At 39.8% G+C, this 17,000-nt stretch overlaps 3 protein-coding genes across 4 annotated transcripts in view; 2 read left to right on the plus strand and 1 right to left on the minus strand.

The window, feature by feature from the left end:
- The window catches only part of rpl37a (ribosomal protein L37a), a 59,719-nt gene that overhangs the window by 28,207 nt on the left and 14,512 nt on the right, over positions 1–17,000 (plus strand). The window lies entirely within an intron of this gene.
- On the plus strand, positions 44–11,429 carry orc2 (origin recognition complex, subunit 2). 2 transcript variants are annotated; one of them, XM_063013080.1, is made up of 17 exons: positions 44–183; positions 332–437; positions 2,027–2,173; positions 2,276–2,362; positions 2,515–2,607; positions 2,703–2,734; positions 2,821–2,878; positions 3,589–3,773; positions 4,798–4,896; positions 5,154–5,263; positions 5,367–5,499; positions 6,424–6,520; positions 6,686–6,832; positions 7,121–7,292; positions 8,081–8,142; positions 8,227–8,345; positions 9,763–11,429. In XM_063013080.1, the coding sequence occupies exons 2-17, from the start codon at positions 341–343 to the stop codon at positions 9,844–9,846; spliced, it is 1,722 nt and encodes a 573-aa protein (XP_062869150.1). In that variant the 5' UTR covers positions 44–183; positions 332–340; the 3' UTR covers positions 9,847–11,429. The 2 variants fall into 2 exon arrangements, with proteins under 2 accessions (XP_062869150.1, XP_062869151.1); XM_063013081.1 differs by lacking the exon at positions 44–183 and adding an exon at positions 215–237.
- Positions 10,463–15,813, minus strand: cfap410 (cilia and flagella associated protein 410). Its single transcript, XM_063013085.1, has 7 exons — positions 15,722–15,813; positions 14,803–14,821; positions 14,645–14,691; positions 14,291–14,520; positions 13,551–13,698; positions 11,442–11,538; positions 10,463–10,689 (listed from the first exon to the last, which is right to left on the minus strand). Exons 1-7 carry the CDS (start codon positions 15,796–15,798, stop codon positions 10,546–10,548), a joined length of 762 nt encoding a protein of 253 aa, XP_062869155.1. The 5' UTR covers positions 15,799–15,813; the 3' UTR covers positions 10,463–10,545.

Consider the following 17,000-nt stretch of genomic DNA (forward strand, 5'->3'; position numbering starts at 1 on the left):
ACCCACGTGATCAGAATGTTTTCTACTGGCGCGGAATTTTTCAGTTAAATCTCGAAAATATTTAATCTAATAATGATTAATGTATAAAGTTCTAATACAGTTTAAACACCGCGGTTGAAACGCGTGTTTCATGTATGTTGTTTTTGAGAAAATTAGCACTTTTTCCCACTCGTTTGGCCTGTGGTAAGTTTGACCACACTACAGCTCATCATCACATCTGTTAGCATGGTCGCTAGGGTAATAAGTTATATCTTTCATTTTATGCATTTATGAGTATCAAACACTGAATAAAAACATTTGCACCTTTGCTGGGATGTTTTTTGTTCTCCAGGTGTAAAATATGAGTCCCCAGAAGCGCAGAGTTGAGTCTGGAGCTTTAGAAGTGAGGTTTGTGGGAGATGATGATGTTCTGGATCACATTGTGGAGAAACATGAAGGTACCAACAATAATAACAATAATGTGCATTTAATTCCTCTTTAGATACACAGTGTTTGTAATTTATTATGTGGACTACTGCCGATAAATCATACATTATAGGTCACCTTATAGGTATGCATTAATTACAATAGATCTTCAAATGGACAGTACTGATTAGATAGCTAGATAGATACTTTATTGATCCCGAAGGAAATTAAAGCCCCAGTAGCGTAATACAACAAATAATTAACAGTACAAAAGCAAACAGAAAACCTAGAACTAAGTATTTCTTGTAACTGGTAACTGTAATGATGCATGATGTATAGTTTTAGTGTAAAGATTGAATAGTAATTAAATTATTAAATAGTAATGTGATGTGACAATATTGCACAATAAGGCCAATATAGCCATATATATATATACATACACATATATACACATATACATACAAATACACACATGCAAATACACACATGCAAATACATGCACGTATATACTCATGTACACATATGCAAATACATACACACACACACACACACACATATATATGCACATGCATGTACATACAAGTACATACACACATGGCTACATTAGGGAGGTATATTAGTTTAATACAGCAGTGACACTGACATGGGAACATCACAACTGATGCTTACTTCTGTGTCTGTTTAACTTTACATTTTACGTTTACATTTTTGACATTTATTCAAAGCGACTTACAGTACTGTGAGAGATACAGTCTAAGCAACTGAGGGCTAAGGGCCCAACAGTGACAACCTGACAATGGTGGGGCTTGAACTAGTGACCTTCTGATTACTAGTCCAGTACCTTCACTGCTAGGCTAGAACATCCCATACAAGAACAAGTGATTCATAGTCAGAATCACTAGAACAAAGGGGGCGGCACGGTGGCTTGGTGGGTAGCACTGTCGCCTCACAGCAAGAAGGTCCTGGGTGCGATCCCCAGGTGGGGCGGTCTGGGTCCTTTCTGTGTGGAGTTTGCATGTTCTCCCCGTGTCTGCGTGGGTTTCCTCCAGGTGCTCCGGTTTCCTCCTACAGTCCAAAGACATGCAAGTGAGGTGAATTGGAGATACAAAATTGTTCATGACTGTGTTTGATATAACCTTGTGAACTGATGAATCTTGTGTAATGAGTAACTACCGTTTCTGTCATGAATGTAACCAAAGTGTAAAACATGACGTTAAAATCCTAAAAAACAAACAAACAAACTGTTGTGTTAAGGCTTTTATAAGAGCAAAAAGAGCTAATTTGAACCCTAAAGTCAAGACATTCTATTTAATTTTTAAACAAAACAGTTCCATAATGTTTTTTGTTGTATGCTTTCATTTAAAGTGTTTGCAAAATTCTAATCTGTGTACATATTCATAAAACTAGAAAATGGGGGTGGTGTTTGGAGTCTTTTGCAAAGATTATGACACTCCTGGTCAAATTTCTTGTCTTGTTTGTCAGTGAAACTGCTGCACATATTAATGTACAATTATTGTTTATTTGCTGAATTCAACATTGTACAAGGTGCAGGTTGCTTATGCAACAGTTTATCATGCTATACTTCAATAATAATAATATTTCTAAATGATTCTGATTTTAGGATCAAAATCTCAGGGCTCAGTACAAACCCTCGTGACGCTTAAAAGCCCTCAAAAGCCAACAACAGGGAATGCAGAAGAAGATGAAGATGAGGAGGACAATTTAAATCAGCATAACTACGTAGAAGCACTTGGCACTGTTACACAAGGTCAAATGCTTAAACATTTACTATTACAAATAAAGTGTTGATATTTACTAGTGCATTTAAAGTGACTTACAGGTTCTCGGTTTGTTTACTGTTATTATGCAGATGGAGATGAGAACGAATCCACTGCCGCAGGAGCCTCTGTGTTTACTTTCCAGACCATTAAACGCTCCAATAAAATGTCTCAAATGGGTAAGAAATGAGTTGCAGTCGCCATTTATAAGAATATTTCATTTAATAGCTAGATAGGCTGTACACGGTTATATGTCGGTCATGCCTATACAGCTTCAAAAAATGTGAAACCACTCCAAATTTCTTGTAATTCAGCATCTCTTCTAATTTAGCATCAGAGTGGGCACGTACCCCTGGGAAAAGTGTCACATTTAGCACCCCTGATAGTCCAGAGGAGCCACCCAGCCCTGCCCGTGCCACCAAGAGTGAGTTTTTTTTTTTTTTTTTTTTTATCCTTTCTGCCATAATCCGACTTTAATCAGTAAGTGTTAATTTCTCTTTTGTTTTCACCCCTTTTCAGAGTCAGCAGGTCAAAATAAAACTCCACAAAAGGTAACAACACCTAATCCTACAGTGTGCTAGATGCTACTTTTGCACCGTGTAATTTGTTTACTATAAATGACCTGTTGTCTTTACAGGGAAAGAAGGTGCAGTTTGTTTCAACAACGCCACACAGATTGAGAAAAAGAATATCAGGTTGGGTTCAGTCATTTAAAACCATGTTAGTTAAACATGGTTGAAGCTTTTTCAGTTTTCAGAAATATTACTACTAACCCCAATTTCACAACAAGACAGAATGTAAACAGAAAATGTCAGAAAACTAAATGATGTGGGACTGCTCAAGCTCAAAATGTTTCAGCAGCCTTTGCATTCCATTGTCATCATGTTGGTGGCCAGAAAAGACTATTACTGTCATGGCATTAGGGTGCATTGATGGCCATGCAAGGGTAAGTTCTGTAAGGCCATCATAAACTAAAAAAACAGCATCAGCGTTGGAGTTTCTACAATGACAATGACGCCCTTTAACAGGGACGTCTCTGCTTATTTAACTTAATGATGCAAAGTCACCTTTTGCATGTGTTGCAATAGCATGGATGTGTAATCAGAGTCTGGGTTCTAGACTCGTTTGCCTGCAGCCCAGACCTTAAATACAGCACAAAATAGAGACCTGTACACTCACTCAGACGGAAGACTTGCTTTACGCAACCCTTTTAATACTGGGTACATTACTGGGCAGACAGTTTTAAAAAGGATTTTAAAACCTATATAAATACATAAACACATCTAATATTGTTTTCTGCAGTAATGCAGGACAAATAGAATTCACAAACGACTGCTTACCATTTTGATTAGCATTGTATGTACTGGCCCAACGTTTGTGATTGTTTTTTGTGTTTTTTTTTCAGCCCCGAACCTAAAGTCAGACAGTGACAGTGATTTCTCCCCATCGAACTCGGAGGAGGATGAGGAGGAGGATGAAGAGAAAAAAGAAGAAAAAAGTGAAGCTCAACCGAAGACCCCCAGCAAGACGAATACTGGAGCTGCTGCGCTCTACAAGACACCTGCTAAGAAGAGCAAGAAAGTGTCGGAGGTTGGATTCAGTTCGTGTTTGCATGTTTTATTGCTGCTTTTAGTGCCGGGAATCACTGGGCGCAAGGCCGCAACACATGGGCAGGACGCCAGTCCATCGAGGGCTTAGGCCATCCCCCCTCAGGCACAGCCAATCATGTCTGTATGTAAACGCCTGACGCACCGCTAGGGATTCGAACCCTGGATCCCAGTGTTAGTTGGCTTGTGCAGTTTACCACTACACTACTTGAAACTGATATATATCATGTTTTTGTCTAAATGGCAGAATTAAACAGTGTTCTTTCTGTGTGGAGTTTGCATGTTCTCCCCGTGTCTGTGTGAGTTTCCTCTGGGTGCTCTGGTTTCCTCCCACAGTCCAAAGACGTGCAAGTGAGGTGAATTGGAGACACTAAATTGTCCATGATTGTGTTCGATATAACCTTGAGAAGTGATTAGCCTTGTGTAATGAGTAACTACCGTTCCTGTCATGAATGTAACCAAAGTGTAAAACTTGACGTTAAAATCCTAATAAACAAACAAACAGAATTAAACATGCTTTATATCTGTAGCTCAAATATATGCTATAATAAAACATAGAAAAGTACTTTGGGGGAATGGGAATCCAGAAATTTCCAAAATGTCTGCAGTCAGAATGCCTAACCAGATAGTAAATTAAATGTCAGAATAAATACATTTAATAAATTTATGCCTTTTCAGTGAAACAAACTTTATTGTGCATTTCTTTAAATTTATACGAATAAAAAAATGAGAAAATAAGAGAAAAAAAAATCTCTTCTTTAGTTCACAGTATTAAACTCACAGTCCCACAACAGAGGCACCACTGGAGCAGAGCAGCATTAAACGTGCTTGTCCTGCTGTCATTTTATTGCTGTTTAAATGCCTTTGCATTTCCTCACAAAAGAAACTATTAACACATTTTTACAGACGTTTATTTGCTTAAAAGTTAATGATACCTTGTTTCATGCCTTTTGTGATTCTGATGCAGGTTGATGAAAGCACAATTGTATATGTCTGTGTCCTTTCAGCCCAGCTTGGTAGAGGAATATTTCGAAGCTCATAGCAGCTCGAAGGTTCTTACATCAGACCGGACACTCCAGAAGCTGCAGACCCCAAAACTGGATCGAGTCAGTGCTGTTTACATTATGCTGATCATTTTAAACAGTGGTTTGATTAACAGATGGGAGTATGAAGAAAATCTAGAAACAGCTTACATGGCATTAAAAAAAACATTTCACGTTCAAATATGAGGGTTTTTGTCTTTATTTAAGAACATAGAGTAATAAAATGATCATTTTTAATTGTTAAATTGATGATTTTGAAAGGTTTACTTAACAAAGCTATGATTTATTGTTCTTTTATACCATTGTGTGATTTCTTGCAGGAAACTCTTATCAGGTTGTTGGACGGAAAGCCTTCCTGCTATGCAGAGGAGATCAGTCAACTTAATAAAAAACATGAGAAGTATTTTAGTAAATGGATGCTACAGTTACAGTTAAGTTGCATTACATATAAATATACATTAAGATGATTTATTTTGATTCCACTTCATGCCTGTAGCAGGCGCATGTTAATTATGTTAAACTTATGTACTCAGGATGGGGTTCAACATCCTTCTCTATGGCCTGGGCTCCAAGAAGCTTTTACTGGAAAAATTCCGCACTACCATGCTGTCCGACTCTGTCCACCTGGTGGTCAATGGATTCTTCCCAAGCATCACCCTTAAGTCGGTCAGTTTTTATTTTTAATACAAGAAATGTAATATTATCTTCCATAGCTTCTGTGTTTTGTTTTGCGACTGTTCATTACTAATAGGAGAATTGAATAGTTTTTTAAATACTGCTTTAAAACTAGTCCCAAAACGTTAATTTGAATCTCAGCTCTGCTACTGGCAGGCCAGGCACCTACACAGATATGAACCCGCCTCCAGCTGGTTAAAAGAAGTGGTTGGCTACTACACACTTGTCAGAGGGGACGTGTTGGGTACGGCCCTTTTTGGTCAGGGCAAGGTTCTGCAGCAGTGAGGAGATATAACTGGGGAATTAGATGAGTATGACTAGATGAGAAAAAACATGCAGAAAATGAATAATAAATAATAGTGCCACAGAGCAGAGGCAGGCAGTGGTGGTTAGTGTTGATTAGAAGGTTTAAACCCCACTCCAAGCTAAGTTGTTCTGGACTGTGTCTTGTCTTAGCTGTAGGTCTTGGATAAAAACATGCAGTTTAATTCAGTATCAGTAAGTGTCAGTGGTGCCATCAACTTGGTTGGGCTCTCATCAGACACAGTTGACTGTCTGAGGGAGGGAAGCTGGATAGGAAATCACCTCCTTGCTGCTGCAACAGTGACTTTTACTGTCTGGTGATCGAACAAGCGCAATACATAAATCTATACTCAAATGGAAAACAGAAAGCACTGACACCAGTGGCAAGTCCACCTACTGACATGTTTTTGTGAGGTTTAGTTGGTTAGTGAGTACCTGGTGCTCTGCAAAACCCAAATTATCTGCCGTCACATCGTCACCCATGTTATTTGTTTTTTTTTATGCTTTAATTAACTTTATCTTACATCACGTGGATAAATTCAGCCCATACACAGTTAAACCAGATTCATTGTACTTCGTCTTTGTTTCTGATGTGTCTTTTCACTTGGACAGATCTTAAACGCCATCACTGGCGAGATGCTCGAGCATGATGGGAGTTTCCGTACTCCGATGGACCAAATAGACTTCATTGTGAAAAGCCTTAAAAAAGGTTTAGTTTATATATTAATTACATAAAATGTGAACTCTGTGTGTGTGTGTGTGTGTGATCTAAATGATTCATCTATAAATCAGCATCCTGTAAATCAGTCTTTCCCACTACTGGTACAGCATGATGCTGATAAGTGACGCCAATCATTTCCTGTTGTCTTCCTAGACCCGGATAACCACCTGTATCTAATCATTCATAATATTGACGGTCCCATGCTGCGCGGTGAGAAGAACCAGGAGGCCCTGGGTCAGCTGGCCTCTATTCCCAACTTGCACCTGCTGGCCTCTATAGATCACATCAATGCCCCTCTCGGTAGGCTGTAATTGATTTTTGTTTTTTTTCCTGTTTGCACAGTTTCCACTCACCAGGTTTATTAAATTTGTACATTTTACCTGATGCATAAATGCCTGGTAGGATAATGGTGGAAAACATTTACCAAATATAACAGATGTGGTCTTGAATGGTATATTTAAACTTCAGTGAAGTGCACAGACTAACCATATTAAAATATCATGGATGTTTGTATTGCCTGCGGTCCCTCTTTTAAAACAATCACATTAATTATTTAACTTTTGTTAAGCAGTTGTGTGTGTGTTTTAGTGTGGGACCACTCAAAGATGTGTGTGTTTAACTGGATGTGGTACGAGACCACCACGTTTCTGCCGTACACAGAGGAGACATCATACGAGAACTCCCTCCTGGTGCAGCAGACGGGCGCGCTGGCTCTCAGCTCTCTCACACACGTCCTGCGCAGTCTCACGCCCAACGCAAGGTGCAGCACTCACACACACACACACTGCCCAATCACACCAGGTGTTTGTTTCAGTGGACTTTGTGTTGATGAGCATTTTTTTGGAAATACTTATGCTGAATTTTCCAAAAAGGTAAAATTCATGCCAGGGTCAGCATGGGTACTGATATTTAGTTTTCTTTAGTGATGGTTTGGGCATGTGCAGAGGAGGGATGAGAGTTCTATTAGGATAAGGTTGCTGAGGATGGAAAGGAAGGCCAATGAGGTTTATAGATGCGGTGAGGGAAGACATGCAGGTTGTTGGGGTGAGATGGAGACAAATGATATGCTGTGGCCAGATCACCAGATTTCCACTAGATGCAATCTGTACCATTATGGATGCCTTGCTGTACTGGTTTTGTGGTCCTACAATGAAGTTATGCATCTTCAACCATTTGCTACTTTGATATACAGTTTGGCTTGAGACTAAAAGACCAAATAGGTGCTTTTTAATTTAGTTTTATTCTTTTTTAGGGGACGCTTATCTGTTAGTGAGCTTTGCCGATACTGTTAGTCCATGTTTGACCTAAAATTTAATACTGGTCTTCTTTATTTAATTGGAAAAGTGTCAGCTATTATATGACTTTTGTTCTGTAGCTTTGAAATCTAACATCAGATTGCTTCTCAGAGCTGTTTTATACTTGCTGTTATAATTGTTGTAATGAAGTGCAGCTTGGTCTCAATTATAGAAAAAGTCAAGAACCTCACATCTTGGTAGTTGCAAAATCTAATCTTATTGCTTAAATGGTCTTTGTGCTGTCTTTTCACAGAGGGATCTTCAGACTGCTTGCTGAGTTTCAGCTGGAGAACAAAGACAACCAGTCATATACAGGTAAATCAGTGTCGTATTTTTGTGCCCAATTTATTTACTAGTGTGTTAGGTCTCGTTTATTTAACATCTTAATGGTGTGTGCAGGTCTGTCGTTCCAAGACTTCTACCAGCGCTGTCGTGAGGCGTTCCTGGTGAACAGTGACATCACACTGAGAACTCAGCTGACCGAGTTCAGGGATCACAAGCTCATCCGCACCAAGAAGGTAAATCACAAGAACAGTAAAGCAGGGGGTTGCTAACGCAGAGCTTGGTTTAAGTCTAACAGAGCCAGTTATGGTCTCTAATGAGGTTAGTGTAGGCAATAAACAGCACTGAAAATAAGCAAAACAGTATTGCCAGCTATTAAACAACTGAAATCTCTATGACAAATGTTTCAGAAATAGGTTTACATTTGATTTAGTTCTCTCTGAGATGTTTTAAAGCACTGGTCTAAAAAAAAGGAGGGTTTATAGAGCTAAAGAAGGCTTTTAGCTGTCTGGCAAACAAGGGGATGAGTAGAAAACACACAGAAGTAAAGACTGAAAGTGCATCTTTTCTAAGACATTCTAAACACTTGATGTAAATTAAAAAACGAATCGCCGCTCAGGTGGCGCAGCGGTAAAAACACATGCTGGAACCAGAGCTGGGATCTCGAATACATCGTATCGAATCTCAGCTCTGCCTACCGGCTAAGGCTGAGCGGCCACATGAACAACGATTGGCCTGTTGTTCAGATGGGCGGGACTAAGCCGGATTGGGGTCTCTCTGTCTCATGACTGGTGCAATTACGACCTCTGCTGGCTGATTGATGGCGCCTGCACAGAGATGAGAAAAGAGTGCTCTCGGGGTGTGTCTCTCAACTCAACTCAACTTTATTTATAGAGCACTTTAAAAACAACAACAGCTGTGAATAAGTGCTGTACATAGATAATTATAAAACATAAAACAAACACTAGAAACAATGAGAAAATAAAAACAATAAAAAAACTAAAAGAAATAGATGAAACAAATAAAACGGTAAAAACTAATAAGGCAAATAAAACAAGGGCAAAGTCTCATGCTGGATTGAAAGCCAAGGAATAAAAATGGGTTTTAAGATTAGTTTTAAAAATAGCCAGTGAAAAGGCCTGTCTAATATGGAGTGGTAGGTTGTTCCATAATTTAGGGGCAGCGATTGAAAAAGCTCTATCCCCTCTGAGCTTACGCTTTGACCTTGGTACCTCCATACACAACGCTGTGCTGCACTGCACTCGTCAAAGTGCAGGTGATAAAATGCATACGGCATGCTGCCCACGTGTCGGAGGGGGCGTGGGTTAGCTTCGTTCTCCTCAATCAGAGCAGGGATCGGCATTGGTGGAGAGGAATCATGGCTCGGTGTACCAAAGCCACATTTTATAAAGAGCCAAAACAGTGCAGTTGTAATCAGTAAAGTCACGCATCAGTAAAATGCCGGGGACTGCCATCGACAACGCAACTAGTAATCCGATATTGTTACAATATTCCTCAGTACTAATTTAAGATAGTCATAGTTAAGTATTAATTCTTTGTAAGACTGTGGTCATGTGATGGCAGGTCTTTATAAAACATTTAGTCAAGCTGTAACTAGGGTGTGTTATAATTCCTTATATGATCTCTTTGCAGGGAGCTGATGGCGTGGAGTATCTTCTGATCCCTGTGGATCCCGGAACCCTTACAGACTTTCTAGAGAAGGAGGATGTGGACTGAATGAGATTTAGAGCCCCAGTTTAGTGAATGGCTTCCGTTTTGACACTTATATTGGCAGGAGTAAGTGGAGACAGAGTGCTCTGGTGTGTGCTGTCAGATATTTAGTAGAATTACGTGGGACTGTGGGGGATATAAAAAAACAATCCGATTGGAATAATTTTCAAGCACTTACATGTTTGATGACACAGATATTCTGGTACTTCAGCCCTAAAAGCTGATTATGCACAACAGAATATGTAAACAATGTATGTTAACAGTACATTAAGTTGTATTATTTTGTACAGAAGTGGAATAAATGTGACGCACTGCAATTTATTTACATTTGAAAACAGTTCATATACATGCTCAATCACAGCAAAATGATTTATTAATATAAACGTTTACAAAATCTGATGCAAAATATACCCTGCTCAAGTGCTTTTTCTGACATTTGTAAAGTCAGTCGCTCATCACTTTCCACCCTCCAAACACAAGCTCACATAAGAGACAGTGTTGTCCTGATCAACTGGGGTAAGAAAGCCATCCCTCCCAAACCAGCAATCCTGACCTTTCTCTTTGTAAAGCTTGCTGTGTGTATGCTAAGCAGGATTTGTTAATAGTCTGGTAACAACGTCTGTAAATTTTAGTTTTTTTTTAATGACAGATTTCTAGCTGTTCGGTTACACTGCTGCTTGTTCTGCGTACTGTAAAAGTGTACGTTCAGTGCTCAGTAACTTGGATTTTCTGTTTCTCTTTTTGTCGACTGCAAGCTTTGAGTTTGTTCTCTGTAGCACGTTGGACCATTTTGAGCTCCTCCATGTTCAGATCCTTCAGGAGTAACAGCACGGCTTCCAGAGTGTGGCTCTACACAGAGAGAATTGCGTTAAAGGTTAAAATATTCAGGGTCATAAAACTACATCTTAAATTTCTTGTAGATTCTTATTTAAGGGTGCATTACTATTTCGTGTGTACTCTTTTATTGCGATAACACCCTAAGTGATCAAATATCGTTTCTCTTTTTTTGTTACATAGACAATCATCTCTGTGTAGATGTCTGGATGGTTGATAGCACCACTGAGATTTAGACCCGAAGCTTAGTGGTGGTGGGCTAGCGTAATAGACAAATAGTAAAAAGCACAAATGCAAAATGTCTAACCCAGCGTCTTGCCTGACTGTCAATTACGCTGCTACATGAGTTATTTCAATTAGTAATCTTCTTCATTCATTGTCTCTTTTACCCACCGTTCTATCCTGGTCAGGGTTGCGGTGGGTCTAATTAATTGGTCAAAAGTAAGAAATGACCTGGACAGGCCACAAGTCCATCACAGAGCAGACACACACATTCACACTTAGGGCAGTTTTTAATAGCTCTTAATGACCTGACTGCATGTACTGTGTGACTACATGCAAACCACACAGAAAGTAGCCTGGATGTGTGGCTGGTGATTCGAACCCAAGCCCTTTCTGCTGTGAGAGGACAGTTAGTTCTGTGCTGTGATGTAAAGAAGCACTGATTCATGTCAGTTCTACACAAAAACCTGATGTGACCCCAACTTGGACTTTATTGGAATGTTAAATGTTAAATAAATACCAATAATGATAAAGTCTGGACTCACTTTTTTCTTTACGGGTGCTCCAGCTTCTCTCGGAGAAGAAAATGATGGAAATTTATCTCGAGGCAACGGCTTCATCCCCAACTGAGCACGGATTTTACTAAAATAACACAAACACAAACCTCATTACCCTAAGAGAATCTAAAGCAGGGGGTCGCAGCCCACTGGGGGACTTAAAAATGAAACTAATGATGCTTGGAAAAAAAGAAAATACATTATTTTACAAGTTGGCAAAGCTAAACAATGAATATCAAAGTGCAAGTAAAATACTTTTAGTTCTTTACATAACATAGCAGTTATTGGGTTTCATGCAATATACAGTGTATCACAAAAGTGAGTACACCCCTCACATTTCTGCAAATATTTGATTATATCTTTTCATGGGACAACACTATAGACATGAAACTTGGATATAACTTAGAGTAGTCAGTGTACAGCTTGTATAGCAGTGTAGATTTACTGTCTTCTGAAAATAACTCAACACACAGCCATTAATGTCTAAATAGCTGGCAACATAAGTGAGTACACCCCACAGTGAACATGTCCAAATTGTGCCCAAAGTGTCAATATTTTGTGTGACCACCATTATTATCCAGCACTGCCTTAACCCTCCTGGGCATGGAATTCACCAGAGCTGCACAGGTTGCTACTGGAATCCTCTTCCACTCCTCCATGATGACATCACGGAGCTGGTGGATGTTAGACACCTTGAACTCCTCCACCTTCCACTTGAGGATGCGCCACAGGTGCTCAATTGGGTTTAGTCCATCACCTTTACCTTCAGCTTCCTCAGCAAGGCAGTTGTCATCTTGGAGGTTGTGTTTGGAGTCGTTATCCTGTTGGAAAACTGCCATGAGGCCCAGTTTTCGAAGGGAGGGGATCATGCTCTGTTTCAGAATGTCACAGTACATGTTGGAATTCATGTTTCCCTCAATGACCTGCAGCTCCCCAGTGCCAGCAACACTCATGCAGCCCAAGACCATGATGCTACCACCACCATGCTTGACTGTAGGCAAGATACAGTTGTCTTGGTACTTCTCAACAGGGCGCCACCACACATGCTGGACACCATCTGAGCCAAACAAGTTTATCTTGGTCTCGTCAGACCACAGGGCATTCCAGTAATCCATGTTCTTGGACTGCTTGTCTTCAGCAAACTGTTTGCGGGCTTTCTTGTGCGTCAGCTTCCTTCTGGGATGACGACCATGCAGACCGAGTTGATGCAGTGTGCGGCGTATGGTCTGAGCACTGACAGGCTGACCTCCCACATCTTCAACCTCTGCAGCAATGCTGGCAGCACTCATGTGTCTATTTTTTATAGCCAACCTCTGGATATGACGCCGAACACGTGGACTCAACTTCTTTGGTCGACCCTGGCGAAGCCTGTTCCGAGTGGAACCTGTCCTGGAAAACCGCTGTATGACCTTGGCCACCATGCTGTAGCTCAGTTTCAGGGTGTTAGCAATCTTCTTATAGCCCAGGCCATCTTTGTGGAGAGCAACAATTCTATTTCTCACATCCTCAGAGAGTTCTTTGCCATGAGGTGCCATGTTGAATATCCAGTGGCCAGTATGAGAGAATTGTACCCAAAACACCAAATTTAACAGCCCTGCTCCCCATTTACACCTGGGACCTTGACACATGACACCAGGGAGGGACAACGACACATTTGGGCACAATTTGGACATGTTCACTGTGGGGTGTACTCACTTATGTTGCCAGCTATTTAGACATTAATGGCTGTGTGTTGAGTTATTTTCAGAAGACAGTAAATCTACACTGCTATACAAGCTGTACACTGACTACTCTAAGTTATATCCAAGTTTCATGTCTATAGTGTTGTCCCATGAAAAGATATAATCAAATATTTGCAGAAATGTGAGGGGTGTACTCACTTTTGTGATACACTGTATTTAGCATGATTTGTTTAGCTGCTGCCTGCAAATGCATTTGTGTAGACCGTTAAACTAAACCCTGCACTTCTGAGTAATAAAAAATATATACTTTTACAACAAACTTTCATAACAACTGAACAAATCAAATTCTAGAATCAAACATTATGGTGTAATAAAGACCTAAATGTCTCACAATGACAATGATAATAGAACTTACTTGGTCTCTTCCATACTGAAATTTAAGGGGTCACTCTCCGAGTCTGCTTCTGTGAGCCCATTGGTGGAACAAGTTGATGTGGGGTCTGGAGGGGTGACGATTTCCTCTCCTTCGTCTGAAGCAAGCGCAAGCTCTTCTTCAGTCACAGCTAAGCAAAAAGTGAAGCAACAGTTTCATGAAAATCTTCACATTTTAAAAATTATTTAGGCATTAGTGTTAGGGGGCTCACAGTGTGGTCCCAATTATAATTACAGCATCAGATGATGGCTATTCTGATAGAGTTTGATTTAGCTGATTCTGTTTTTTCATCCCAGTGGGGTACTACCACTTTACTGGTTGTGCTTTTGACCAGATGGTAAATAATGGAGATCAGTGTGTGACTCTCTGTGCTCGATATTGTTTTCTGTGTGAACCTGTCGATGGCAAGGTGAAGAGGGGGCATGTTTGATATGGTCCTCCCCCGGTCAGGGTAGGGTTCTGCAGAAATTAGGGGAAAGATACAACTGAGTAATTGAATAGGACTATATCGGGAGAAACAGGAAATGTATATAACTATTTATTAACAGAACTGATTGTTACCTTCCTAAGATTACTAAATTGCACATAAATCTTCCAATCAAACCGTTTTCAGATTTTGTACATGTGAAATTACTATTGAGTCAAATAAAAAATAAAGATGAGACATTGCAGGTGGGTTATGAGCATGGCATCACTATTTTAGGGTTCTTGGGCTTCCTTACCCTGATTGTCCAGTTTGTGTAGGCCAGGCAGGGTTCTCAGCACAGTCAGACGGTACTTCACTGGGTCGATCTCACAGCACGGGTTCTCTGCCAACCACAGAACCTTAAGGCAGGCCAGGTTTTTTAGGTGCCGTAGTTCAGACAGATTTTGAATGTCATTCCGCCTTAAATACAGCTCGGTCAGATTCTGACAGTTTGTGATGTGTTCCAGAGAGGAGATTTTATTGGCACTGGGGGAGAAAAGTGTAGGAAAAAAGCATTTTAACCTAAGAATAAAACCTCATGTGGTAAAGCTGTCTGTCAGTCATTTTCTAGTACAATAATATATGAATAGTGCTGCTGAATCAGACCTACCTTAAAGTTAGAACCTCAATATTAGGAATCTCGGAGAATATTGATATCTAAGGAGGAACATAATCACCCCAGTGATCAGTACAGAATACAGAGAGAAATCGCCTACTAGGTTTTGGTAACATACCTTTAAACATAAATAATAATGAATTCATACTCACGTCAGTCAGATTGCAACCCCTATAACAAAAAACATGAACGAGAAAAAATTAGTAGGCTGACAAGGCTAACTGATCACATATGCATTATGTAAAAGAAAACGTTTGTGTCATAAATTAAAAAAGTTTGTCTCCTGTGAGTATGCAGGCACTGTCCAGCTGTAAGTGGAAATGCTAGTGGTAAACATGTATCTGGTCTACAGTCTAATCATGACACATTAGTGTATTCCTTGTGGGTCAAAATCAGCAAAGTGTTGAATGGGAGGTACATAGGTGCTTAACTGGGTTAGGATTTGACTGTGAAGTCCATATCACAGATATACATAAACCTTATACTTCTAATCATATTAAGACATACAGTAACCCAGTGTGCATTGTGGATAGGGGCATTGTTAACATAATAAAAAGTTTGCCTGTATACCATTCAGATGATCAGTCAGAATAACATTTTGCAGCAGCGCGAAACCAGACAGCACCACAGCAAAACAAACACTAGAGGGCGTCAATGAATGGCTCTAGCATTCAGATCTGTACTGTTCTCTTGGTGTACATGACACAAGCCCTATGCAACTTGCTAAGTATATGGTAAATCTACAGCTCCCTCTTGTGAAGGAACTTCTACCTGCTAAACTTGAGTGAATAAGTTACAAACCATTCATGAGAAGCGTCACATACAATCACTGTTTAGTCTTTAAAACATCAAGGTTTGTGGATTTTTTGCACACAAGTGGGTCCTTGGCTTCATAGTTTGAGAATTACTTCTCTATAGTGCTCTACGTTGTTTATAAATATGTTCTACATTTAAATATGTGCATTACATAACCAAAATCTATATAAACACACCTCTATTTAAAAAGCAAGAATCTCATGGTCTCTCACTATTCAGTACAAATGAGCAGAAACAACAACAAGCACAACATACCAGCAGTTCAATTTTTTCACGCTTTCGAGATCTGACGCTTTGGCCCGAGCGAGAACAAGTTTCCGAGTTAGTTTCATTGTTTATTCTTAGTGTTCGGAACTAAACAGCTCGATATTAATCATTAAATACAAACTACCATAGCAGCCATCACATCACCTAGCGTTACTGTAAAACAAGTAACACTGCGCATGCGCGTCTTTTCCAAGCCGTAATTCCTAGTTTAATCGCTAGAGGGAGCCACCACCTACCAGCTATTTGTTTCAATGAACAGAGGTGGTGGCGTCCAATTTTATATTTTACAATAAACCTGGTAATAAATTCATACATTTTTTGCCTTTATTGATTGAATGACAACTTTAAATTCCAAGCAAAGTCAAGCTGTGCAGAAAATATATATATATTTTTTTATAAATCTTTGATTCCTTTGAGGGCTGAATATTCCCGATTGCAACACAAAATACCTACTTTTAAAAAATGTCATTTGCTTGCAACAGAATTCAATAATACAATATAACTCTAAATGCTGAATTCATATATTATTGTAATGTGCATATAGTATTTAAGAGCTCATACCTCTATTGTATTACCTGTACTACTTCTACAGTATAATAAGGGCACATTAGTGTATCCATTTTTTTAAATATATTTAGTTTTATGCATTTTCTCCCCTTTTTCTCCCTTTTAGCGCGTCCAATTTCCCGATTGCGTCATGCTTCCTCTCCACCAATGCCGATCCCCGCTCTGATTGAGGAGAACAAAGCTAACCCACGCCCCCTCCAACACGTGGGCAGCATGCTGTATGCATCTTATCACCTACACTTTGAGGAGTGCAGTGCAGCTTAGCGTTGTGTACGGCGAGACACACCCTGAGAGAACTCTTTTCTCATCTCTGTGCAGGCGGCATCAATCAGCCAGCAGAGGTCGTAACTGCACCAGTCATGGGAGAGAGACCCCATCCGGTTTAGTCCCGCCCAAATCTGAACAACAGGCCAATCGTTGTTCATGTGGCCGCTCAGCCTTAGCCGTCAGATTCGATGCGATGTATTTGAGATCCCAGCTCTGTGTATCCATTTTGTGTCAAAAGCAGTAAACACTGTTGAATGGGAGGTCAATGCGGACACATAATATTTATATTATGACAACAAGAAAGTAAATGCAGTCTTATGTCTGTTAAAAATGTCCCATTGGTGTTTAACCGGGTTAAGATTTGACTGTAAAGTCCATATCACAGATATACTGTACATAAACCCTATACAGTACTTCTAACCATATTAAAACA

This window comes from Trichomycterus rosablanca, chromosome 17 (assembly GCF_030014385.1).
Source record: "Trichomycterus rosablanca isolate fTriRos1 chromosome 17, fTriRos1.hap1, whole genome shotgun sequence".
NCBI lineage: Eukaryota > Metazoa > Chordata > Actinopteri > Siluriformes > Trichomycteridae > Trichomycterus > Trichomycterus rosablanca.